Source organism: Bubalus bubalis, chromosome X (assembly GCF_019923935.1).
Source record: "Bubalus bubalis isolate 160015118507 breed Murrah chromosome X, NDDB_SH_1, whole genome shotgun sequence".
Taxonomy (NCBI): Eukaryota; Metazoa; Chordata; class Mammalia; order Artiodactyla; family Bovidae; genus Bubalus; species Bubalus bubalis.
In genome coordinates, this window is record NC_059181.1 from 105937401 (window position 1) to 105964514 (window position 27114).

General features: G+C 44.2%; 2 protein-coding genes across 5 annotated transcripts in view; one reads left to right on the plus strand and one right to left on the minus strand.

Moving 5' to 3' along the window:
* Positions 1–3420, minus strand: part of F8 (coagulation factor VIII) — a 146788-nt gene extending 143368 nt beyond the window's left edge. For 2 of the 4 annotated variants that reach the window (XM_025276850.3, XM_025276848.3), the window contains exon 1: positions 3282–3420. The gene's annotated coding sequence lies outside the window, so the exon portion shown is untranslated. The remainder of the gene's footprint in view (positions 1–3281) is intronic. The other 2 variants (XM_006060854.4, XM_025276849.3) reach the window with 2 other exon arrangements.
* FUNDC2 (FUN14 domain containing 2) lies at positions 3229–26516 on the plus strand. The gene is made up of 5 exons (XM_006060853.4): positions 3229–3394; positions 6573–6723; positions 18151–18226; positions 23001–23132; positions 25703–26516. Exons 1-5 carry the CDS (start codon positions 3259–3261, stop codon positions 25778–25780), a joined length of 573 nt encoding a protein of 190 aa, XP_006060915.1. The 5' UTR covers positions 3229–3258; the 3' UTR covers positions 25781–26516.
* The last annotated feature ends 598 nt before the right edge of the window (positions 26517–27114 follow it).

Here is a 27114-nt window from a genome sequence, read left to right on the forward strand (position 1 = left end):
CCTCTGAAAGCAGCAGGGGCCCAAGACTGTTGCTTTGATCAGAACCTTGGAGAAAAGGAAGAAGTGGGCTCAGGTGAAGAGGAGGACCAAGCTGTCTTCATATTCCTGGTGGCCTCCAACCCTCTTTCTTACCAGCAGGAAGAAGAGACACTCAGGATGTCAAAGATTCTGGAATCTGTGCATGAGCAAGAGCAACCCGCATGCTAAGAGTTGCCCCTGCTTTTCCCCTTGCCCCTCATGCAGACACCACTGAATGACCTTTAAAACTATAAAGCAGATCCAGTCACTTCTTTGCCCAGAACCCTCCACTGGCTTCTGACCTCATTCAGAGCAATAGCTTACATTTGGACCATGTCCTAGAGTCTTCCCTAAGGTATTCTCTGGTGGCTCAGATGGTAAAGCATCTGCCCACAATGTGGGAGACCCAGGTTCGATCCCTAGGTTGGGAAGATCCCATGGAGAAGGCAATGGCCACCCTCTCCAGTACTCTTGCTTAGAAAATTCCATGGATGGAGGAGCCTGGTGGGCTACAGTCCATGGGGTCACAAAGAGTGGGACATGACTGAGGGACTTAACTTTAGAGTCTTCCTGATGGTTTGCATGTCCTTTTCCCCTACCTCTAAGGTTTCACCTCAGTCTGGCTACTGGCCTTCTTGTTCTAAAACACTGAGCACCTGAATCTTAGCACCTGCCATCTCCTCTACCTGAAACACCTTTCCCCAGGTCACCACATGGTTCCACTCTCCTGGCTCAAGTTTTGCCTTCTAATGAGCTCACACGTGGACCAGCGCCTTGACACTATATGCTCTCTCCCTACATGGCTTCATTTTCCTACAGAGCACTCAGAACTACCTAGCATCCATGTATTTATGTTTCTGGCACCATTTCTACCTGATGCTTCTTTTTTTTCCAAAATGTGACTTTTGGTTTATTTTTTTAAATATAAATTTATTTATTTTAATTGGAGGTTAATTACTTTACAATATTGTATTGGTTTTTGCCATACATCAACATGAATATGCCACGGGTATACACGTGTTCCCCATCCTGAACCCCCTTCCCCATACCATCCCTCTGGGTCATCCCAGTGCACCAGCCCCAAGCATCCAGTATCATGCATCGAACCTGGACTGGCGATTCATTTCATATATGATATTATACATGTTTCAATGCCATTCTCCCAAATCATCCCACCCTCTCCCTCTCCCACAGAGTCCAAAAGACTGTTTTATACATCTGTGTCTCTTTTGCTGTCTCACATACAAGGTTATCATTACCATCTTTCTAAATTCCATATATGCTTCTTAAGGTTGTTTACATTTGGCCAGAGTATAGGCTGTATTCCCTTACATAAAAATATAGCCATGCTGCACTCAAGCAGAAACCCTACTCAGTTTAATGCATATTAGCAGGCGTGAGAGCCTCCTCTAAGGGTCTCAAAGTACAGGAGCTAATAAGAATCTTTGTCAGGGTTTCTATAAGAAGTGTTATCATGCAGAGTCCAGTTGTACACAGATAAGAATTGGCTGGGAGAAATTGGCAAGGTATTGTCAGGCTTGGAAACAATCAGGAAGAAACCCCCTTGGTTAAATATTTGCTGAGACCTTCTCTCTGGCAGGCACAACTTTGCAGAGATAATAGTGGGCATGTAATATATTCCAGGAAGTCTTCTAAGTGCTTTCTAAGGCAACAAGCATTCTTGTCTTCATCAGACAGGTCATGAAACTGAAGCATGGAGAGGTTAGGGATCTTGGCCATGGTCACACAGTTTGTAAACTGTAGCATTAAAAAACCATTTAATCTAGCTCCAGAAGCCATGCTCCTAACCCTTTTTCTATACGTCCATGCTTCAGAGATGAATAAAATCCAGTTCCTGCCTTATGGGAGTCATAGCATAGCCCCGTAGATAGAAAAGTAGATACATAGTTACTATGAGGGTCAGTTGCCTAGTCGTGTCCGACTCTTTGAAGCCCCATGGACTGTAGTCCGCCAGGCTCCTCTGTCCATGGAATTCTCCAGGCAAGAATATTGGTGTAGCCACCTCTGCCAGAGGATCTTCCTGATCTAGGGATCGAACTCAGGTGTCCTGTGTTGCAGGCAGATTCTTTACAGTCTGAGCCACCAGGAAAGCCTCTAGTTACAAAAGAGTGTGATAACTATGGCAGTGACGCTGGCGACTCTTGGACATGAGTTTGAGTAAGCTCCAGGAGTTGGTGATGGACAGGGAAGCCTGGCGAGCTGCAGTCCATGGGGTCGCAAAGAGTCGGACACGACTGAGCGACTGAACTGAACTATGTCAGATGCTTTACACATTATGTGACTTAATCCTCACAGTGAGACTGCAAAGTAAGTACAGGTGCACCATCTAAGGGGCAGAGTGGTTAAGTGGTTCCCCAAAGAGCACACAATGGCTCATTTGTCCTAATCAGACATGGTCCTACGCAAACACTGTCCCAGGCACCGGGTGCACAGCAGGGAAAACCATCAACTGAGAGAGGCTAAGCAATACCTGTAAGACAGAGGACCCTTATGTATGTCTGAACTGCGCCCAAAAAGAAAGTAAAGTATGAGAAGGGGAAGGAGGGATGAACCAGGTCGCAATTTTAAATGCCGATGGTCATGGGATGCGTACCTTAACGCGCAAATATAAGAAGCTTACATTTCAGTAAGGGGCCTGTGACTTGTACACTGAAGGCTCTAGGGAGTCATGGTAGGGTTCTGAGCAAGGGAGGGTCGTGATCTCTGGCCACAGCCGTGAGGATCGGGTTTAATGGTACGAAAGCAGGTGGCCTGTTCGCTGAGGGCCATTTGGGCTGAGACGGAAGCATTGGAACAACAGCAAGGTTTCTGGCAGGGCGGTGTCGCCGTGAACTAGGACGGAGTCACAACAGCTGTCGCTGTCGCTTGGGGCTGGGGCAGTGATAAGTACGTGCTCAGTGTTGACATGAACAACCACCACGAGCCCGCCTTTGAACTTTTTCGTAAAGGAAGGAGCGAAACAGCGTTCGCGAAGGAAAGGCCGCGTAACGTTTAGCGGGGAACCGAAAGGAACCCTTCTCCCAGCGACTGGCGAGCGGGACCGGAAGTAGGGAGCCAGCGCGGCTGCAAAAGGCCTTCTGCGCACGCGCGGCCTGGCCCGCCGGGGGCGGGGCACTGCGCTTGTAGCCCCGCCCCCGGGGCTCTGTGACGCGCCAGCGCGCCGAGAAGGGGAGGGGACAGCCCGCGCCCCGCCCGGCCTCTTCCGCCGCCGCCGTGGGAATGGAAACATCTATCCAACGTACCGGAAGCCAGCTCGCGCAGAGGGCGGCGGCGCGCCACTCCGCGTCCTCCCGCGGCGAAGCCCCGCGGGTGTCATCGCGAGACGAGCTCGCCGAAATGGCCGCCGCCAGTCAAGGTAAGGGCGGGCGCGGGCCCCCGGTGGCGCCGCGAGGAGCCGCCTTCCCGGGCTCCGGAAAGGGATGGGCTCCGCTCCTCCCAGGCCAGGCCGCGCCCTCCGCCCCAAGGAACCCGCGCGGCGCAGGGGCGGGGGAGGGCGCTGGAGCTCCGGCCGGGCCTAGCCAAGGTCAGCGGCCGCGCTGGAGCCGACCTTTTCCGGGGGTTCGGCGCGGGGCAGGCTCCTCCGCCTTCCGGCCCCGCCCCGGCAGCCTGGGCCCGGCAACTTTTGGTTTGTGTTCTCGGAAGCTGTCGGGAACCCAGAGACTTCAGGCGGGTCATTCTGTGTGCGGGCTGCCCCTCCTGGCGCTTTGATGGATTTGAAAGCGGACACAGGATACGGTTCTTGGAAATCGTCTCTGTAGTCTGCATACTCAGGAGTCTCAGAAAAAGACAAAAAACAGAGTCCCTGTAATCAAATACACAGTGGACCAAGTCTTCCTGCTTCTTGTCCCACTGTGAATGCTACAGACTATATTCAGTTCAGTTCTGTTTCATAGGGCTTCCCTGGTGGCTTAGATGGTAAAGCGTCTGCCTGCAATGTGGGAGACCCGGGTTCGATCCCTGGGTTGGGAAGATCCCCTGGAGAAGGAAATGGCCACCCGCTCCAGTACTCTTGCCTGGAAAATTCCATGGACGGAGGAGCCTGGTGGGCTACAAGTCCATGGGGTCCCAAAGAGTTGGACACGACTGAGCGACTTCACTTTCACTGTCTTACAGAGCCATCTCCGAAAACTCATATGTACTTGTATGAGTTTTATAAATTTACATAAACAGGGTTACAGAAATTCTGTTTAAAATACAAGAATGGAACGACTCAGAATTCATTCATTCTTATTTGCCATGTTTCACTGTTATCTGTACTCTTCGGTTATGGACAGCTGTCATGTCCATGTGGTGGAGATAGCCCCACGCCAATTCCAGCTGCGCATTCAGTGCCGTCACAATTTCGTGATGTCACGCCCTGGTTGTGCGTGTCCAAGACAGACACAGACACAGACACACACACACACACACACACACACACCAGTCTGCCCCCGCCCCAGTTCTGCGTTCAGCGCCGTCACAATTCCATGATGTCATGCCCTGGCTGTGGGTGTGCAACACACACACACCAGTCTGCCCCCCCACACACACACTAGTCAGCCCCCACCCCAGTTCCTCATTCAGCGCCATCACAATTCAGTGATGTCATGCCCTTGCTGTGCTTGTGCAACACACACACACACCAGTCTGCCCCCCCCCCACAGCAGTCTACCACTCCACACCAGTCTGCACACACACACACACACACACACACATACACACAGACCAGTCTGCCCCCCCCACACACACACCAGTCTGCCCCCCCCCACAGCAGTCTACCACTCCACACCAGTCTGCACACACACACACACACATATACACACACACCAGTCTGCCCCCCCCCCCCCATACCCCAACCTGCACATGTGCACACACACACACCAGTCTGCCTCCACCCCAGCTCCGTGTTCAGCATCGTCACAATTCAGTGATGTCATGTCCTGGCTGTGGGTGTGCACGACACACCAGCCTGTCCCCACCCCATTGCGATCCTTCCACATTTCCCAGCACACCACGGAATTGCAGTGACTCTAAGGTGTTGGTAAAGAGTCAGCCTGCAATGCGGGAGACTTGGGTTCAGTATCTGGGTCAGGAAGATCCCCTGGGGAAGGAAATGGCAACCCACTCCAGTGTTCTTGCCTGGAAAATCCCATAGACAGAGAAGCCTGGTGGGCTACAGACCACGGGGTCACAAAGACTTGGACACAACTGAGTGATGAACACTTGCAAGGTTTTGGTATCCATAAGGGAGTTTCTGCAGAGCAGACTGCCCTCAATTTACTTAAAATGTGTAGCGAATAAGATATTTGCACCTAGGAAATTGTGGTGAGAAACCTTGAGGTTGACAGTAGGGATTTGTCTGTATCATACTGATGATCAATAATCCTGTAATCCTTTCTGCCCCAACTGGCAAGCAAGGCTACTAACTTCTCCACATAGCACTTGGCAGCATTTGTTCAATGACTGAGTGACTTTGGGTGAACTCAGTGTTTCTGATTTGACCCATTTGGGCTGGAGCCCTCTCTTGAGCTAAGGGTCTTGACATTAAAACAAAACTCAAAACTCTTGCTTGTTTTCAGTGATGTTCTTTGACCCAGGGAGAGATTTTCTTCTTCAACACAGCATTAATGTGTTGTGGTTACATTGGAAGAAAAATTGTCATTTAACTACTGCTTAGGCCATACAGGGCTTCCCAGGGGGCTCAGTGGTAAAGAATCTGCTTGCCAACACAGGAGATGCAGGTTCGATCCCTGGGTGGAAGGAAATGGCAACCCATTCCAGTATTCTGGCCTGGGAAATCCCATGGGACAGAAGAGCTTGGCGTGCTACAGTCCATGGTGTCACAAAGAGTCAGACAGGACTGAGCAACTGAACAACAGCAGGCCCTAGAAAATCCAGTTCCTTAAACACCCGTAGTTTGGTTTTGTTAAATTGGGATCTGTGGTCAGCCTTGAATTAATTCTTCAATTATATTTTGGGCATTGTGTCAAGTAGGGATTGACCTTTTGTCTTCATTAAGTACAGATACCTAGTAGTTCTCACACAATGTGTTGAAAACTTTATTTCCCTAGTAAATAACTTTCGTGCCGTGTTACTGACAATCAAATGACTATATGTGTAGATCTACTTCTAGACTCTGGGTTCTCATCCATTGGTAGATTTTTCTGTGCTTATGTCAGTTCTGCACTGGCAAATAGAGTAGTTGTATAACTTGAAATTAGTTACCTCTGTGTTACTGTAATTTTGTAAGAATTCTCCTACCAGTTTTTCCTGGGTCCTTTGGGGGTTTTCCAGCTTGAGTGGAGAAACTGGAGTACTCATTCTAAATTGTGGAGATTTTTTCCCCCTCCAAGATATTTGATGATTTTCGTCTGATTTTCAGAAGTTGCTGGTCAGAATTTCCGAGTGAATTTGCTATTTAAAACAGATAAATATTTGGAGGTTCTTATTACAACTGTCTCTGTTTCCTTAAATGTCTCTTAATCTAGGGTAGGGATGTTAGTGATTTATTGTGACAGTAACTGTTTTCTTAACCAGTATCTTAATTCTTGTAGGAAACTTTGAGGGAAAGTTTGAGTCACTGGACCTTGCAGAACTTGCTAAAAAGCAGCCATGGTGGCGCACGCTCTTTGGGCAGGAATCTGGGCCTTCAGCCGAAAAGTATAGTGTGGCAACCCAGCTGTTAATTGGAGGTGTCACTGGATGGTAAGTGATGGAAATGATGTCCAGTGTCTGTTTTTGGCACAATGCAGTGTTTTGGTCATATAAACCATCTCCTGTAACCAATGAAAACACGTTAACTTTTGTGAAATTGATCAGTGTTTTGGTCATAGAAACCATCTCCTTTAACCAATGCAAACACATTGACTTTTGTGAAATTGATCAGTGTTTTGGTCATAGAAACCATCTCCTGTAACCAATGAAAACACATTGACTTTTGTGCAATTGATCACCTCATGTGTCATATACATTTACACATAATGGTCAAGTGCTATTTAATGGTTACACATGGTATTCACTACTTGCCAGGCGCAATTTTAAGGATATAGATCCCGCATTTCCTGCTCACAACAACTCTGAAATGGGTATTGCTATGATCTATCGTCATTTCATAGAAACTAAGGCTTAGAAAGCCAGTTTCCCTGAGAACTCAGTTGGTAAAGAAGCTGCCTGCAATGCAGGAGACCCCAGTTCGATTCCTGGGTTGGGAAGATCCCCTGGAGAAGGGATAAGCTACCCACTCCAGTGTGCTTGGGCTTCCCTGGTGGCTCAACTGGAAAAGAATCTGCCTGCAATGTGGGAGACCTGAGTTCGATCCCTGGGTTGGGAAGATCCCCTGGAGAAGGGAAAGGCTACCCACTCCAGTATTCTGGCCTGGAGAATTCCATGGACTGTATAGTTCATGGGGTGGCAAAGAGATGGACACAACTGAGCGACTTTCATTTCACAAGACCTGAAAAGGTGTACTTGTCCAGAACAACATAGTTAGTGCTTTGAATCACTATAGATCACTTGGCATCTTCTAGAATCATATGTGAATGGAATTATGCAGTGTGTATTCCTTTTTTTTAAAATCTGGCTTCCTTCACTGAGCATACTAATTTTGAGGTTCAGCTGTGCTATTCTGTGTATCACTAGTTCATTCCCTTTTATTATTTTTTTTATATTTAAGTTTTTTTATTGTATATATATTTTTATTTTCTTTAAAAATATATATATATTTTTTATTTTAATTGGAGGCTAATTACTTTACAATATTGTATTGGTTTTGCCATACATCAACATGAATCCACCACGGGTGTACACGTGTTCCCAATCCTGAACCCCCCTCCCACCTCCCTCCCCATACCATCCCTCTGGGTCATCCCAGTGCACCAGCCCCAAGCATCCTGTATCCTGCATCAAACCTGGACTGGCGATTTGTTTCTTATATGATATTATACATGTTTCAATGCCTTTCTCCCAAATCATTCCCCCCCCCCCACAGAGTCCAAAAGACTGTTCTATACATCTGTGTCTCTTTTGCTGTCTCGCATACAGGGTTATCGTTACCATCTTTTTAAATTCCATATGTATGCGTTAGTATACTGTATTGATGTTTTTCTTTCTGGCTTACTTCACTCTGTATAATAGGCTCCAGTTTCATCCACCTCATTAGAACTGATTCAAATGTATTCTTTTTAATGGCTGAGTAATACTCCACTGAGTGTATGTACCACAGCTTTCTCATCCATTCATCTGCTTATGGACATCTAGGTTGCTTCCATGTCCTGGCTGTTATAAACAGTGCTGCGATGAACATTGGGGTACACGTGTCTCTTTCAGTTCTGGTTTCCTCGGTGTGTATGCCCAGCAGTGGGATTGCTGGGTTGTATGGCAGTTCTATTTCCAGTTTTTTTAAGGAATCTCCACACTGTTCTCAATAGTGGCTGTACTAGTTTGCATTCCCACCAACAGTGTAAGAGGGTTCCCTTTTCTCCACATCCTCTCCAGCATTTATTGCTTGTAGACTTTTTGATCACAGCCATTCTGAATGGCATGAAATGGTACCTCATTGTGGTTTTGATGTGCATTTCTCTGATAATGAGTGATGTTGAGCAGCTTTTCATGTGTTTGTTAGCCATCTGTATGTCTTCTTTGGAGAAATGTCTGTTTAATTCTTTGGCCCATTTTTTGATTGGGTCGTTAATTTTTCTGGAATTGAGCTGCAGGAGTTGCTTGTATATTTTTGAGATTAGTTCTTTGTCAGTTGCTTCATTTGCTATTATTTTCTCCCATTCTGAAGGCTGTCTTTTCAGCTTGCTTATAGTTTCTTTTGTTGTGCAGAAGCTTTTAATTAGGTCCCATTTGTTTATTTTTGCTTTTATTTCCAATATTCTGGGAGGTGGGTCATAGAGGATCCTGCTGTGATTTATGTCGGAGAGTGTTTTGCCTATGTTCTCCTCTAAGAGTTTTATAGTTTCTGGTCTTACGTTTAGATCTTTAATCCATTTTGAGTTTATTCCCTTTTATTGCTGAGTATTAGTCCACTGTATGGATAAAATAGTTCGTCCATTCCCCTTGATGATACTGGTTTGTTTGCATTTTGGGGCTAAAACTGCTGTTCACGTTTGTGTACCCATCTTTGTATGACTATATGCTTTCCATTTCTTGTGGGTAAATACCTCGAAAAAGTATGGTTGAGTTATAGTAGGTGAATGTCTTAACTTTTTAAGACTCTGTCAAGCAGTTTTCTAAAGTACCATCTTACGTCTCCCCCAGCAGTGTATTAGAGTTCCAGTTTCTCTACATCCTAACACTTGGCATAATATCTTTTTTGTTAAGTGTAGTCGATTTACAATATTGTGTTACTTTCAGATACACAGTGTAGCGATTGAGTATTTCTGCTGGTTAAATGCCATTCTTACAAGATAATGTAAGAATTCTGACAAGATAATGGCTCTATTTTCCCTGTGCTATACAATATATCCTGGTTGCTTATCTAGTTGATATATGGTAGTTCTAATCCCCTAGCCCTATCTTGCCCCTTCCCACTTTCTTCTGCCACTGGTAAACACTGGTTTGTTCTCTATGTCTTTCAGTCTATTTCTGGCATAATGTGTTTTTGACTACAACCATCCTAGTGGCTGTGAAGTGATATCTCACTGTAGTTTTAATTTACATTTTTCTGATGAATAATGATACTGAATTTTTTTTTCATGGGCTTGTTTTTACTATCCATCTATTTTTGGTGAGGTATGTTTAGGTATTTTCTACATATTTTTATTGGGGAGTTTGTTTTTTCTCACTACTGGGTGGTGAGATTTCTTTATATTCTGGATACATGTATTTGCAAATACATGATTTGCAAATATATTCTTCTATTTTATAGCTTTTTATTATTTTGACAGTGTCTTTCAAAAAACAGAAGATCTTAATCTTGAAATACCACTTATCAACTCTTTATTTTATAGCTGTGGCTTTTGGTGTCATGTCTGAGAATATTTACCTAATCCAGGGTCACCAAAAGTTTCTTCTGTGTTTTCTTCTATATGATATATAGATTTAGATTTTTCATTTAGTTCTGTGTTCTGTTTTGATTAACTTTTGTATATGTTGCTGTGAATCGTTGTTCATCACTTACATTATAGAAATGCAATTGCATATTGATCGTGCACACTGCAGGCTTGACAGAGTCACTAGTTTGAAGAGTTGGGGGTCCCCAAGACTACTCTCATGTGTGAGAATTGCCTTGGAGGATCCACAGAACTCACTGAGAGCTGGTATATTCATGGTTATGATTTTTTACCGCAAAAGGATAGAGATTAAAATCAACCAAGGGAAGAGCCACATGGGGCAGGGTTCAGGAAAGTGGAGTCTGTATGTTTAAAACAGGTTTCTTGTAGACAGCATGTAGGTGGGTCTTCCTTTTTTCATTCCACTTTGACAATCTGTTCATTTTAGAGTGCTTAGATGGTTTCTGGAGAAGGAAATGGCAACCCACTCCAGTATTCTTGCCTGAAGAATCCCATGGACAGAGGAGCCCAGTGGGCTACAGTCCATGGGAAGTGACTAACACACAGGCTGTTTACATGTAAGTTTATTTTCCTTATTATCAGGTTTAAATTTATTATCGTGGTATTCTTTTCTTTTGGATCAGGTGTGTGTGTGTAATAAACATAGGGATACTGTGTATACTGGAGAAGGCAATGGCACCCCACTCCAGTACTCTTGCCTGGAAAATCCCATGGACGGAGGAGCCTGGTAGGCTGCAGTCCACGGGGTCGCTAAGAGTCAGACACGACTGAGCGGCTTCACTTTCACTTTCACTTTCACTTCACTACTGTGTATATGCATATATATATATATATATATTTTTTTTTAATTAAGGTGAAATTCACCCAAAAGAAAACTGACCTTTTAGAGTGTACAGTTCAGTGACATTTAGTCCATTCACAGCTTTGTGTAACCATGGCCTCTTTCTAGGTTCAAAATAAATCAAATCATACACTCTGTGACCTTCTGTGTCTGGCTTTCCCTGAGAGCATGTTTTTGATGTTCATTCACGTTGCAGTGTGCATTGGGACTGCTTTCCTTGTTACAGCTACATCTCACCAACACTATTTTCTCAAGTAAAAAAATTATTATAGCCATCTTAGTGGGCGTGATCTGGGTCTGACATGGTGACTACTGATGTTGAGCATCTTTGATGTGTGTGTTGGCCATCTCTGCCTCTGATCTGGAAAAATGGAGTTGTTTTGTCTTTCTGTTCTTCAGTTGTAAGAATTCTTTGCTTGGGATATTTGACTCTTGCCAGGGCTGCAGTCCATGGGGTCGTTAAGGGTTGGACATGACTGAGCAACTTCACTTTCACGCATTGGAGAAGGAAATGGCAACCCACTCCAATGTTCTTGCCTGGAGAATCCCAGGGACAGGGGAGCCTGGTGGGCTGTCGTCTATGGGGTCGGACAGAGTCAGACACAACTGAAGCGACTTAGCAGCAGCAGCAGACCTGAATGAAAACATTTTATTCTATTAAGTTGTCTTTCTAGTTTCTGGATAAAGTCCTTTCTGGAAAATTTGATTTATTGAATTGGCTGTACTGGATCTCTGTTGCTGTGTGTGGGCTTTCTCTAGTTGCAGTTCCCAGGCTCTGGGCATAGAGGCTTGGTTGCCTTGTGGCATCTGGAATCTTCCTGGATCAGGGATTGAACCCGTGTCGCCTGCATTGAACATTCACAACGGGACCTCCAAGGAAGTGCCATAATGTCCTTTAATGGACAGAATTTTTAGTTTTGATGAAGTCCAGTTTTCTTTGTGCTTAGTTGTTCTGCTGCTGCTGAGTTACATGAAAAGTTAAACTGAAAGTGGCTCAGTTGCATCCGACTCTTTGCGACCCCAGGGACTTATAGTCCCTGGAATTCTTCAGGCCAGAATACTGGAGTGGGTAGCCTTTCTCTTCTCTAGGGGATCTTCCCAACCCAGGGATCAAACCCAGGTGTCCCACATCGCAGGCGGATTCATTATCAAATGAGCCACCAGGGAAGCCCGTAATTCTGTTTATGTCCTTTCTTGGTTTATTAGCTATGTCTCTTCATTGTGTGATTTTCGTGGTTGCATTAGGGTTTATAGGATGTATCTTTTATTTATCAGAGTCTGTCATCAAGAGAAATACCAGTTCACATAGACTGGTGCTCTTATAACAGTATACTTCCATTTAATTCCTTTACCCTTGATTTTCATACATTTAACATGTATGTGTTATTAATCCATAATACATTCTTATTATTTTTCATTGAATATTTAATTCGTATATTTTAAACAGGAGCCTGGCAGGGTCTCTGGGGTTGCAGGAGTTGGACACGACTTGCGACTAAACCACCACATATTTTTAAATAATGAAAATGAAACCTTTCAATTTACTTTCACAGTTTCTTTTGCTCATCATGCTTTTGTGTGTATCTGCATTTCTAGCTGGTATCATTTTCCTCTGCCTGAAAGATTTCTTTTTAGTATTGTTTGTTCTTTTGGTCTGCTAGTGATGATTTCTTTTTCAGATTTTGTGTATCTGAGAAAGGTCTTCATCTTTGTTTTTTGCAAGATATTTTTACTGTATTCAGACTAGAACATTTTCCTCATTATTTATTCAAATATTTTTCTATCCTTCAACAATTCCCAATAAGACAGATATTACACTGCTTGAAATTTTCCTGTGGTTCCCTGACACTTAGGTTTTTTAAAAGTTTTTATTTTGAGATAACTATAGCTTCACGGTGGAGAAGGCAATGGCACCCCACTCCAGTACTCTTGCCTGGAAAATCCCATGGATGGAGGAGCCTGGTAGGCTGCAGTCCATGGAGTCGCTAAGAGTCGGACACAACTGAGCGACTTCACTTTCACTTTTCACTTTCATGCATTGGAGAAGGAAATGGCAACCCACTCCAGTGTTCTTGCCTGGAGAATCCCAGGGACGGTGGAGCCTGATGGGCGGCCGTCTATGGGGTCGCACAGAGTCGGACGTGACTGAAGTGACTTAGCAGCAGCAGCAGCAGCAGCAGCATAGCTTCACGGGTGCTTGTTAAAAATAACCCAGAGAGAGCCCATCCTCCAGCTTTCCCCAATGTATAACTGTAATTCAGTATTACAGGCATGTTCATGTATTTTTCTGTTTCATTTTGATAGTGTTTATTGCTGTGTCACGTTTACTGATCTTTTTTCTACGTTGATCTAAACAGCAATTTGATCAAGCATAGTGTTCATCTCAGACACTGTAGTTTTCACCTCTAGAAGTTTGATTTTCATCTTGGCAAAATATGTTCCTTGTCTCTACCTATTATATACAGCCTTTGCTCTAGCTTCTTGAACACATGAAATACAGTCAGAGTAACTGCTGTTTTTGTCCGTGTTGTATCTTTGGTGCCACATCTAGGTTGCTTTCAGCTGATTTATTTTTTCCTTCTTTATGGGCCTTTTTTCCTACTCTGCACGCCTGGTAATTTTAATTAGATAGCAGTATTGTGCATTTTACCTTACTGGGTGCTGGATATCTTTTTTATTCCTCATATAATTGATTCTGGCTCTGGGGCACATTGACAGACTGCTCTACCAAATTCCACATGTGTCCTATACTTTATTCTCTAGAGCTAATTTTAAAGATGAAAAGGGCCTCCCTTGGTGGGCCAGTGGCTGAGACTTTGTGATCCCTGGTCAAGCGAGTACATCCCATGTGGAGCAACTGAGTTCACATGCCATGACTGACATGTTGCAGCGAAGGCCAAATGCAGAAATATACATGCCACTGCGGTCTGCATCATCATTCGGGGAAGAATCCTGTCCCATTTCCGATGCGAGTCCTCTAGGCTCGAACACAGTTATGTTTTTCTTCCCTCCATCACATGACCTTAGTGCAGACCCCCAGCACGTCTCCTCCGTTTTTCTGATCCATTCTCCACCATGTTGCCAGAGTTCTCTGAGAAATGCAGGTTGTGCCTTTCAAGGGATAATAGCCAGGACATAGAAGCAACCTAGATGTCCATCGACAGACGAATGGATAAGAAAGCTGTGGTACATATACACAATGGAATATTCAGTTCAATTCAGTTGCTCAGTCGTGTCCGACTCTTTGCAACTCCATGAATCCCAGCACGCCAGGCCTTCCTGTCCATCACCAACTCCCGGAGTTTATTCAAAATCCTGCCCATTGATTTGGTGATGCAATCCAGCCATCTCATCCTCTGTTGTCCCTTTCCCCTCTTGCCGCCAATCCCTCCCAGCATCAGGGTCTTTTCCAATGAGTCAACTCTTTGCATGAGTGGCCAAAGTATTGGAGTTTCAGCTTCAGCATCAGTCCTTCCAATGAACACCCAGGACTGAACTCCTTTAGAATTGATTGGTTGGATTTCCTTGCAGTCAAAGGGACTCTCAAGAGTCTTCTCCAACACCACAGTTCAAAAGCATCAATTTTTCAGCGCTCAGCTTTCTTCACAGTCCAACTCTCACATCCATACTTGACCAAAAAAGATATCCAGCACCATAGCCTTGACTAGATGGACCTTTGTTGGCAAAGTAATGTCTCTGCTTTTGAATATGCTATCTAGATTGGACATAACTTTCCTTCCAAGGAGTAAGCGTCTTTTAATTTCATGGCTGTAGTCACCATCTGCAGTGATTTTGGAGCCCCAAAAATAAAGTCTGACACTGTTTCCACTGTTTCCCCATCTATTTCCCATGAAGTGATAGGACCAGATGCCATGATCTTCGTTTTTGAATGTTGAGCTTTAAGCCAACTTTTTCACTCTCCTCTTTCACTTTCATCAAGAGGCTTTTTAGTTCCTCTGCACTTTCTGCCATAAGGGTGGTGTCATCTGCATATCTGAGGTTATTGATATTTCTCCCGGCAATCTTGATTCTAGCTTGTGCTTCATCCAGCTCAGCGTTTCTCATGATGTACTCTGCATAGAAGTTAAATAAGCAGGATGACAATATACAGGCTTGACGTACTCCTTTTCCTATTTGGAACCAGTCTGTTGTTCCATGTCCAGTTTTAACTGTTGCCTCCTGACCTGCATACAGATTTCTCAAGAGGCAGGTCAGGTGGTCTGGTATGCCCATCTCTTTCAGAATTTTCCACAGTTTATTGTGATCCACACAGTCAAAGGCTTTGGCATAGTCAATAAAGCAGAAATAGATGTTTTTCTGGAACTCTCTTGCTTTTTCGATGATCCAGCAGATGTTGGCAATTTGATCTCTGGTTCCTCTGCCTTTTCTAAAACCAGCTTGAACATCTGGAAGTTCACGGTTCACGTATTGCTGAAGCCTGGCTTGGAGAATTTTAAGCATTACTTTACTAGCATGTGAGATGAGTGCAACTGTGCAGTAGTTTCAGCATTCTTTGGCATTGCCTTTCTCTGGGGTTGGAATGAAAACTGACCTTTTCTAGTCCTGTGGCCACTGCTGAGTTTTCCAAATTTGCTGACATATTGAATGCAGGACTTTCACAGCATCATCTTTTAGAATTTGAAATAGCTCAACTGGAATTCCATCACCTCCACTAGCTTTGTTCTTAGTGATGCTTTCTAAGGCCCACTTGACTTCACATTCCAGGATGTCTGGCTCTATGTGAGTGATCACATCATCATGTTTATCTGGGTCGTGAAGATCTGTTTTGTACAGTTTTTCTGTGTATTCTTGCCACCTCTTCTTAATATCTTCTGCTTCTGTTAGGTCCATACCATTTCTGTCCTTTATCGAGCCCATCTTTGCAGGAAATGTTCCCTTGGTATCTCTAAATTTCTTGAAGAGATCTCTAGTCTTTCCCATTCTGTTGTTTTCCTCTATTTCTTTGCATTGATCACTGAGGAAGGCTTTCTTATCTCTCCTTGCTATTCCTTGGAACTCTGCATTCAGATGCTTGTATCTTTCCTTTTCTCCTTTGCTTTTCACTTCTCTTCTTTTCACAGCTATTTGTAAGGCCTCCCCAGACAGCCATTTTGCTTTTTGGCATTTCTTTTTCTTGGGGATGGTCTTGATCCCTGTCTCCTGTACAATGTCACGAACCTCTGTCCATAGTTCATCAGGCACTCTGTCTATCAGATCTAGTCCCTTAAATCTATTTCTCACTTCCACTGTATAATCATAAGGCAATTAATTTAGGTCATACCTGAATGGTCTAGTGGTTTTTCCTACTTTCTTCAATTTAAGTCTGAGTTTGGCAATGAGAACTCATGATCTGAGCCACAGTCAGCTCCCGGTCTTGTTTTTGCTGACTGTGTAGAGCTTATCCATCTTTGGCTGCAAAGAATATAATCAACTGATTTCGGTGTTGACCATCTGGTGATGTCCATGTGTAGAGTCTTCTCTTGTGTTGTTGGAAGAGGGTATTTGCTATGACCAGTGCATTTTCTTGGCAAAACTCTATTAGTCTTTGCCCTGCTTCATCCCGTATTCCAAGGCCAAATTTTCCTGTTACTCCAGGTGTTTCTTGACTTCCTACTTTTGCATTCCAGTTCCCTATAATGAAAAGGACATCTTTTTTGGGTGTTAGTTCTAAAAGGTCTTGTAGGTATTCATAGAACCGTTCAACTTCAGCTTCTTCAGTGTTACTGGTTGGGGCATAGGCTTGGATTGCTGTGATATTGAATGGTTTGCCTTGGAAATGAACAGAGATCATTCTGTCGTTTTTGAGATTGCATCCAAGTACTACATTTCGGACTCTTTTGTTGACCATGATGGCTACTCCATTTCTCCTAAGGGATTCCTGCCCACAGTAGTAGATATAATGGTCATCTGAGTTAAATTCACCCATTCCAGTCCATTTTAGTTCACTGATTCCTAGAATGTCAACATTCACTCTTGCCATCTCCTGTTTGACCACTTCCAATTTGCCTTGATTCATGGACCTAACATTCCAGCTTCCTATACAGTATTGCTCTTTACAGCATCGGACCTTGCTTCTATCACCAGTCACATCCACAACTGGATATTGTTTTTGCTTTGGCTCCATCCCTTCATTCTTTCTGGAGTTATTTCTCCACTGATCTCCAGTAGCATATTGGGCACCTACCGACCTGGGGAGTTCCTCTTTCAGTATCCTATCATTTTGCCTTTTCATACTGTTCATGGGGTTCTCAAGGCTGAATACTGAAGTGGTTTGCCATTCCCTTCTCCAGTGGACCGCATTCTGTCAGACCTCTCCACCATGACCCATCCGTCCTGGGTGGCCCCACATGGCATGGCTTAGTTTCATTGAGTTAGACAAGGCTTTGGTCCATGTGATCAGATTGGCTAGTTTTCTGTGATTATGGTTTCAGTGTGTCTGCCCTCTGATGCCCTCTCACAACACCTACCGTCTTACTTGGGTTTCTCTTAGCTTGGACGTGGGGTATCTCCTTACCTTGGATGAGGGGTATCTCCTCACGGCTGCCCCTCTTGACCTTGAACATGGAGTAGCTCCTCTCGGCCCTACTGTGCCTCAGCCATTAAAAAGAATACATTTGAGTCAGTTCTAATGAGGTGGATGAAACTGGAGCCTATTATACAGAGTGAAGTAAGTCAGAAAGAAAAACACCAGTACAGTATATTAACACATATATATAGAATTTAGAAAGATGGTAAGGATGACTATATGCAAGACAGCGAAAGAGACAGATGTAAAGAACAGTCTTTTGGACTCTGTGGGAGAAGGCGAGGGTGGGATGATTTGAGAGAATAGCATTGAAACATGTATATTATCATACATGAAATAGATCGCCAGTCCAGGTTTGATGCATGAGACAGGGTGCTCAGGGCTGGTGCACTGGGATGACCCAGAGGGATGGGATGGGGAGGGAGGTGGGAGGGAGGTTCAGAATGGGCAACAGATGTACACCCATGGCTGATTCATATAAATGTATGGCAAAAAACACTGCAATATTGCAAAGTAATTAACCTCAATTAAAATAGAAAGGTATTTTCTCAAGACCACAGAATTAAGTAGGTAGAGCCAATATCTCAATCTGGGTCTTTCTGAGTCTCTACGTTTCCTCCCTCTGGAGGGGACTGGCTGTATGTCCTATGCAGCAGGAAGTTGGCTGGATCGTCCCAATGTAAGACGTAAATGTTGTCAGAAGTCCACGTGTGTGCTTCTCTGACAGCTGGTCCCTTTGCTTTTTGTAGGTGCACGGGTTTCATATTCCAGAAGGTTGGAAAACTGGCTGCAACGGCTGTGGGAGGTGGATTTTTTCTGCTTCAGGTCTGTATGGGAAATGTTCCTGGATGCTTGGCTGTTCCCCTTGCCCATTCGGAATGTAGCCGGGGGAGGTGTAATCTAGCCCTGGCTCTGTGACACTGAATGGTTTCATGTACCTTTTGAAAGGCTGATGACTTTTTGAATCAAACTTCATCAAGTATCATGAGATGGATTCTTTTGTCATTTATAACATGGGAACATGAGTATGTATTCCTTATCATCTCTCCCTTCCAGGGTTTTTAAGACTGCTTGAAAGATGAAGCAGGTGTGGTTTTAAAAATCCCCAGTGTGATGCAAGCGCCCTGTGATCTGACTTATTCTTAGACACTAAGCTGGTGAGACATGAGGGCTAAATGACCCTACGGTCAGGTGGTCTGTGCTGTGCCTTGGCCTGGAGTTTGTATTTGAATAACTGCCTGCTGGTTCCCTGAGGCCACCCCTGTTTACTTGGTTTGCAAACCTGACTCCACATTGGAATCACCTGGGCGTTTGACACAACACCAAGGCTTGGGGCCTGGCCTGCCCACCTCCATCTGATTTCAGAACTTGTGGCTTCCTTGGTGGCTCAGCTGGTACAGAATCTGCCTGCAGTGTGGGAGACCTGGGTTCAGTTCCTGGGTCGGGAAGATCTCCTGGAGGAGGGCAGGGCAACCCACTCCAGTATTCTGGCCTGGAGAATCCCCGTGGACAGAGGAGCCTGGTGGGCCACAGTCCATGGGGTTGCAAAGAGTCGGATGGGACTGAGCGACTCAGCCCAGCACCAACATACTGGTCTATTGGAATATTTTCCAGCTTCTGAGGTGCAGCTGAGCTGGCAAATGCCTGCTCTGTAGGAGCCATAGTTCGTAGACTTGTGCTGGGGTCCCATTTTAGCAGGGTAGTCCCACGTGAAATTCACAATTTGAGTGACTTTTCCCGATGGGTCAGGGTGCACCAGGGATTCAGCTGTCACTGTCCTGGTGTTGAAAGGTGTGAGAGGGAAGGAAGGCTGATGACAACCCAGAAGGAAACAGGAAGGAGTGAGGAGGGGCTTGTCGTTATCTTCCTGGGTGATCACGGACTGTGTGGCAGGTGGGACACGGGTCTGTCACCAGGGTAGTCACAGTGTTGGGAGAACAGGGCTTGTCATTTGACATAAGGATCCAGTTTTCTCTCTTATCTCTGGATGACTGTCCTAGCTGCCTTTAGCGAATGTCTTCCTTTATTTGTACCACTGCCTCTATCATATGTGCAGATTCATCTATGGGTGGATTGGACTCTGTCTGCTTTGCTGGTCCTTGATAGTTGGCAAGACAGGTTCCTGCACGTATTCTTCAGGGTCATTGTGGCGGCCTCTGTACCTTCACTTCTCCCATTTAAATATTAGGACAGTTTCCTTGGTGTGTATGCCCAGAAGTGGGATTGCTGGGTCATATGGCAGTTCTCGTGTACCCCAGTGTTCATTGCAGCACTGTTTATAATAGCCAGGATATGGAAGCAACCTAGATGTCCATCAGCAGACGAATGGATAAGAAAGCTGTGGTACATACACTCAGTGGAGTATTACTCAGCCATGAACATGGAGTAGCTCCTCTCGGCCCTACTGTGCCTCAGCCATTAAAAAGAATACATTTGAGTCAGTTCTAATGAGGTGGGTGAAACTGGAGCCGATTATACAGAGTGAAGTAAGCCAGAAAGAAAAACACCAATACAGTATACTAATGCATATATATGGAATTTAGAAAGGTGGTAACGATAACCCTGTATGCGAGACAGCAAAAGAGACACAGATGTATAGAACAGTCTTTTGGACTCTGTGGGAGAGGGCGAGGGTGGGATGATTTGGGAGAATGGCATTGAAACATGTATAATATCATATGTGAAACGAATCACCAGTCTAGGTCTGATGCATGATAAAGGATGCTTGGGGCTAGTGCACTGGGATGACCCAGAGGGATGGGATGGGTAGGAAGGTGGGAGGGGGTTCAGGATGGGGAACACATGTACACCCGTGGCTGATTCATATGGTAAAACCAATACAGTATTGTAAAGTAAAATAAATAAAAATTTTAAAAAATATATTGAAAGAATTAAATGTCACAGGCTTGTGAATTCCTTTCAGAGATTTTGTTTCCATTTTGATTGGAATTGCATGGGAACCATATAGATAAATTGGGGGAGAATTAAAATCTTTTATGAGACTGCGTCATCTAGCTGTGAACACCGACTGTCTCTCCATTTCTTTCGGTCTTCTGTAGCGTCTTTGCCTAGAATTTTATTTTTTCCATATAAATCTTGTCCATCTGTGGCTCAGTTTTATTCCTTATAAGAGCTTGCCTTGCTCTTATGCCTTTCCTCAGCCACTCACCCTTAGTCCTAAAGCTCTCTCGATTGGACTCAGTGATACAACTCCTGATGTGATACAACATCATCTTATGTGTTTATCTGCTGTCCAGAGCTCATTTTTGGTGAAGTATCTATTCAGGTCTTTTGCCTGTTTTTTGATTGTGTTTTCTGTTTCTGTTCTTATTATTCTGGCCTATTATTCTCTGTGTCCATCTCTTCTGTGTATCTTCTCCAATATCCCACTGTCTTGATTGCTGTGAAATCAGGTAGTGTGATTTGGCTGTTCTAATTTCTTTGTCTTCTTATACAGATTGAGAAGCAGCTTGTTTAGAAAAAGCTCTAAAACAGCTTGCTGTGTTTGGGTTTGCAGTAACTCTGGCCTAATCTGGGGCTTCCCTGGTAGCTCAGTTGGCAGAGAATCCACCTGCAACGTGGGAGACCTGGGTTCGATCCCTGGGTCGGGAAGATCCCCTGGAGAAGGGAATGGCACCCACTCCAGTATTCTGGCCTGGAGAATTCCATGGACTTTATGAGGTCACAAAAGTAGGACATGACTGAGTGACTTTGACTTTCTTTCACTGGCCTGATCACTTCTATTTTGAGTCTTCCATTCTGTGTACATGGCCTGCCCCTCCATTTATCTGGGTCATCTTTGAGTTCTGTCTTCAACATTTTGTCGTTTTCAGCATAGAGATATTCTGTATGATTTTTGTGTAGATTTGCACCTGCTGCTGCTGCTAAGTCACTTCAGTCGTGTCTGACTCTGTGCGACCCCATAGACGGCAGCCCACCAGGCTCCCCCGTCCCCGGGATTCCCCAGGCAAGAACACTGGAGTGGGTTGCCATTTCCTTCTCCAATGCATGAAAGTGAAAAGTGAAAGTGAAGTCACTCAGTCATGTCTGACTCCTAGCGACCCCATGGACTTCAGCCTACCAGGCTCCTCCATCCATGGGATTTTCCAGGCAAGAGTACTGGAGTGGGGTGCCATTGCTTTCTCCGGATTTGCACCTAGTATTCAGTCATTTTGCAACTCTCGTAAAATCTTAACTTTTATTTCCCATTTCCAGTTCAGATTGCTAATATTAACATTGCTAATACAGTTGATTTTGTGTATTCATCTTAGTAGTGTAGATCCTGGCTACATTAACTTTTGGGGGTGTAGGAATTTTGGGGTTTTGTTGGATTCTTCGCAATTATATAGAAAAACATGTCAACAAATAGTGACAGTTTTTTTTTTCCTTTCTCACCTGGTTGCCTCTTACCCCTGGATATAGCCAAACCACTCTCTTACAAAGCTGCTGGTTAACCCTCTCAGGAAAAGTGTGGTAGGAGTGTCCATTGCCCTATCTCCTTCGTAGCACTGTGCTTTCAGTAGTTTATCTATCTCCAATCTGATAAAAAGTTATGGTACCTTGTTAACTGTAATGTTAATTTCCTTGATTACTTACGAAGTTGAACTTCTCCTTTATGTTGGCCACTGTCTTCTGTGAGTTGCCTTTTATCTGTTTTTCAAGTGAGTTTCTTCCTTACTGATCTCAAAAAGAATCTTACTTTTTATCAGTATTAGTGATTTTTTTTTATTCATGTGTACTGCAAATACTTTGTCCAGCCTGGTTTGGGTGATGGATTAGTTGGTGGTGCCATTAACTAGAGGACTTGAGGGTGAGCAGCAATGCAGGAGAAGACTAGACAGTGGAGAAGAATTTCAGTTTCAGATATTTTGAGCTATCCAGAGAGGTAAAATCATATCCAAAATTGGAAGGAGAGAAGTGTTATGTTTGGAGGGTTGGCTGTCTCTTTGTTCCCTGGGTAACACTAGTCCATCAGGAAAAGTCATGCCTGAATCAGTCTTATCCTGTTCTCACATTCGTGATGAAATGCTTCTCACTAAGTCTGTGTGTGTGCCTGTCTTGAGTAAGGGAAGTAGTCATATCCTTTAGGTATATTTGGATGGCTTCTCTTTGTGCCGCTTGAAAGAAATCACTCATGAGGAGTCTCTTTGGGGCCAGGTTCTAGAAGATTTCTGACTAGAAGTGATTACTACCTGACAGCCTTGCTCTGTTCACGTGGTCAAGAAAGTCTGGCTTATGTTGGCTTTAAGGTTTCTTTACCTTACCTCTCTACTTACAGTTCTGATTTTCATTTGCTATTGTATTTTTTAAGCTAACTTAAAACTTTATCAAGGTGGGTAAGAGTTAAGGTAAAAGAATTGCCAGTAGTCATTGAAGGCTTGTCTGTCGATTTCCTGTGCCAGGGATTGGGCCTTGCACAATGGACAGATGATGAGGAGCTGTGGCGCTAATATAGTTATACCAAAACCTGGATGGCATATGTCTCCAAAAAATAGAAATTCAGAAGGGTTTTTGATAAAGGATTTTAGTAATTTATCCTGAACAAGAGAAATAACCAGACTGTGTTTCTCCTCTCTTGCGGTCATTTTTGACACTAAAGCTTGCAAACCATACTGGCTACATCAAAGTGGACTGGCAGCGTGTAGAGAAGGACATGAAGAAGGCCAAGGAACAGCTGAAGATCCGCAAGAGCAACCAGATACCTACAGAGGTCAAGAGCAAAGCAGAGGAGGTGAGACTTCATTTTGTTTCTGTGCAGCCTAAGGGTGTAGTCAACTTTGCCTGTACAAAAATGGAGAAGACATACCAGTATGTCAGCCTGGGATGGAATATCTTTACCTCAGAGGCATTTTCAAAGGGTAAACCTACAAGGACCAGTAGAAGGTTTGGTGACTTTTATTGGGGATGCAGGCACACATGTGGGTTGATCATCCCTTGAACTAGTTCTTGTCAGGAAGTGAGGAGGTTGAGGATGTATGTTTTACAGCTACTCTGATCATTTTGATGGGCTTCCCTGGTGGTTCAGATGGTAAAGCATCTGCCTGCAATGCAGGAGACCCGTGTTTGATCCCTGGGTTGGGAAGATCCCTTGGAGAAGGAAATGGCAACCCACTTCAGTACTTTTGCCTGGAAAATTCCATGGACAGGAGCCTGGTAGGCTACAGTCCATGGGGTCACAAAAAGTTGGACATAACTGAGCAACTTGACCTTCCTGATCATTTTGAGTCATACTTTTGGGTCCATACCCATCTCTGAAGTGTCCAGAATACGTAGCCCAGGGGTTGGTAAGCTTTTTTTGTAAAGGGTCAGATGATACATATTGTCAGCTCTGTACGCTGTGTGGTCTCTGTCACAACTATTGAATTACAGGGTGTAGCGTGAAAATAGCCAGAGACGATGGGTAGGCAGGTGGGTGTGGCTGTGTTGCACCAAAATTTTATTTAAAATAAAATTTGGCCCTTGGGCTGTAGTTTGCTAATCCCTGATCTAGCGTACAAAATCAGGTCAGATTATATTGGCTGATACTGGAGGGACAGGAGAAGACTGTCTCTTTTTAAAGATATACTATATTTTGTTAGGTCTTTATGATCTTTAGAAAATTCTCAAATACCGCAAATAAGTAAAGGCACTTAACTGGAGGAAGTAGACCAGGATCAAGGTGTTAAGAAGGTGCCTGATTAATTCTGCAAGGACCCAAGAGACCAGGAACACGTCAGCAAATGTTTTCAAGTTGGAAAGCAGTTAGACGAGGCATAGATGACTTAGCAGAATATGAAAATACTGAACAGACAGCTCTGTGTGGTGGTAAGTGCTTGGCCAAAGCTGTCCATTTGCCATGCTACTCAGATATAAAAGATAATGACATTTGGCCATTTGCAGCTACACGGATGGACCTGGAGATGATCATACTGAGGGAAGTAAGTCAGAAAGAGAAAAATCCCCTATGATAGCACTTATCAGTGGAATCTGAAATATGACACAAAGGAATCTCTCTATGAAATAGAGACAGACCCCCAGAGAGAACAGACTGGTCGGGGAGGGAAGGGGAGTGTGGGATTAGCAGCTACAGATTATTAAAAACTGTATGGGTTTTTTTGAATGGGTACCAGCCCGGGCCTATTGTGTAGTACAGGGAACTGCATCCAGTCTTCTGGGATAAACCGTAATGGAAAAGAATATTTTAAAAAAGAATATATGTGCACAACTGAGTAACTTTGCTGTGTCTAACTTTGCCCAACATTGTAGAAAACCTATACTTCAGTAAAATGAAAAAACAAACCAAAACAATGAAGTTATCCATTGCCCAGAGTGGCAGGTGGCCTTTGTCGGGGGCTCACATACTTAGATAGTCCTTCCCCCTTCCATCCCCCTCAAGCTCAAGGTTACGAAAGTTGCACTTTTTTCACCTCTAAATTATTTTTTATTCGGACATGTACAAAAATAATGCATGGTTTCAAAAGCTTTTTTAATGATACAGAAATGTATACAATAAAAAATAATATTGTTCATGTTTGATTAGAACCTCCTGGTGACTTAACAGTGAACACTTGTAAACTAACCAGAAGGTTTGGAATCGGTTCATTCATTCTCCAAGTTTTTGCTTTCCTCTTCTGAGGGAGGGTGGCTGTTCTTGCAGCGAGCCTATTGTCATATTTGGGGTCAGTGTGTAGCAACCAGGAGGCCATCAGGGATTTCAGCGTGAACAGTTGCAGTCAGATGGTGGGATTCAGAGCCAAGGTGTACCAAGTTGAAGCTCATTAGTAAAGAGCATGAATGCAAGCAGGTATTTCAGAAAATGGTATGATTGTTTTCATCCCCGTCCCCCGCCCCAGGGCAGATGGCAAGAGACAGTGCTTCTAATAAGGGGGCCAGGGAGGGGGCACTTAGGTTCAGGAAATTAGTAAGCTAGGCTTCAGGGTGTGTTCCTGGTGAACACTTTTCTAAGGTGGTGTTTGCATGTGGGAGAAGAGGGTGTCCGTCTGCCCTGCTCAGCCAAGTGCGGTCTGAGATGGAGGTTGATCATGGACACATGTGGGAGCCGTAGGGCTCCGAATCTCAAACAGGCGGGACCTTTCACTGGAGGCAGGAAGCTGCGGGAATCAGAGAAGAAATCTGATTTCAGAGGAGGGTGTCTGGCTAGACCCGGCAGATTGTGGGTGGGAGGATCGTGTGGACAGGTTGGGAGGAGAAACCTCTGCCAGCAGCTTAGCCTAAGACCTGTCAGCTCGCCTTCAGATCCCCATCCTCCCCAATAACAGTGTCCTCAGCCGAGTAATCCACTGTGCTGTCTTCTGTTCCTAGGTGGTGTCGTTTGTGAAGAAGAACGTTCTAGTGACTGGTGGCTTTTTCGGAGGCTTTCTGCTGGGCATGGCGTCCTAGAGGGGATGACTTCACCACCATTAGTCCTAGCTTTGCCAACCAGCAGCCTCTCCACTCCACCCTAGGACAGCAAACTCCTCCTCTTCCTCCTCCCTGCCATGGCGTATCTGAGTGGCTTTGTAGGCATCTGGTGGTTCAAGTTGGGAAGGCTCCACTGTGAGCTTGACGGCAATGGAAGAGACCATAGATATTAGCGCTTATCTAGCACACTCCCCCGGGACTCATCTGTAGGTCAGCAAGTATATTCCTTTCTCGCATAAGATACTTAACAGAACATAGGACAAGATGACACGCTGAGTGGATCTTCAAAGGTTGCCCCACACTTGATTTGGAAAAGACATTGCAAGCATATAACATACCTCGTTAAGTTTTGCATGGAAAGGAACTGAATACACTGGCGTTTAAGCATGAAAGATTTTGCAGTTGTGGTGTCTACTTTCTCTTTTAGTAGATTTGAGATTACAGAAAGAGAACTACTCTTAGTGCGTGACAGTTGAAAAATCCGAATATGGAATGAACTTGTCCTAAAGTGACATTCGATGAGCTGAATCTGTGTTTGGTGGGAAGGCCTTTGGGGAAACCAAGCAGTCGATAACATTTAGGATGGTCAGACTTAGTGAATCATTTAAAGGCGTTCAGATATTATCTAGGGATGTTTTCCACCACACAGGGTAATGCATCTCATGGCTGTTTCTAAAGGGTTTATTGATGGTAAAATAAATGACTTTAGGTGTAAGAGGGAAGAAGCTCTTGGGTTTTTATTTAATAGAAAGGGTTTGAAGCTTTGAAATGCGAACTTTTCTTTACGTCCGGTCAAAACGTCAGGGGTAGCCTGTAGCTCCTCTGTGTCAATTCTGTTTCTTTATCCAGAGTTTTAAAATGGTGGCATTTCCAAGCATTAAAAATTTAGAACAGTAGCATCAAAGGTATCTACTGTCTCATGATGACCCCAACTCTTTGAATTTATCTTTAGAATTCAAGTTCATACACACACCCATCCTTAGAAACAAGACATTTTTCTGTAACGACCTTTTACCATGTCTGGAATATCCAGTGCAGAAAGGCAAGGCTGTGTCTTCATCATTGTATACATGGAGTCAAGCACTTAGTAGATACTCAGTCTGTTGAATATATGAGTAATGAGGTCATAGAAAAGTATGTGGAAAATGGAGTGATCAGCAGGATTTTTGAGACTTGATGAATTCTGAGAATGCCGAAAACTCAGAATTAACTTCTTAAACTTGCAGGTGATCCCTTGAAAAATGTATGTTTTCAATGCCTTCCTTTTAAAATGTTTGCCTTTTAACTTGAATTTGGAAATTGTAGCTACTAGC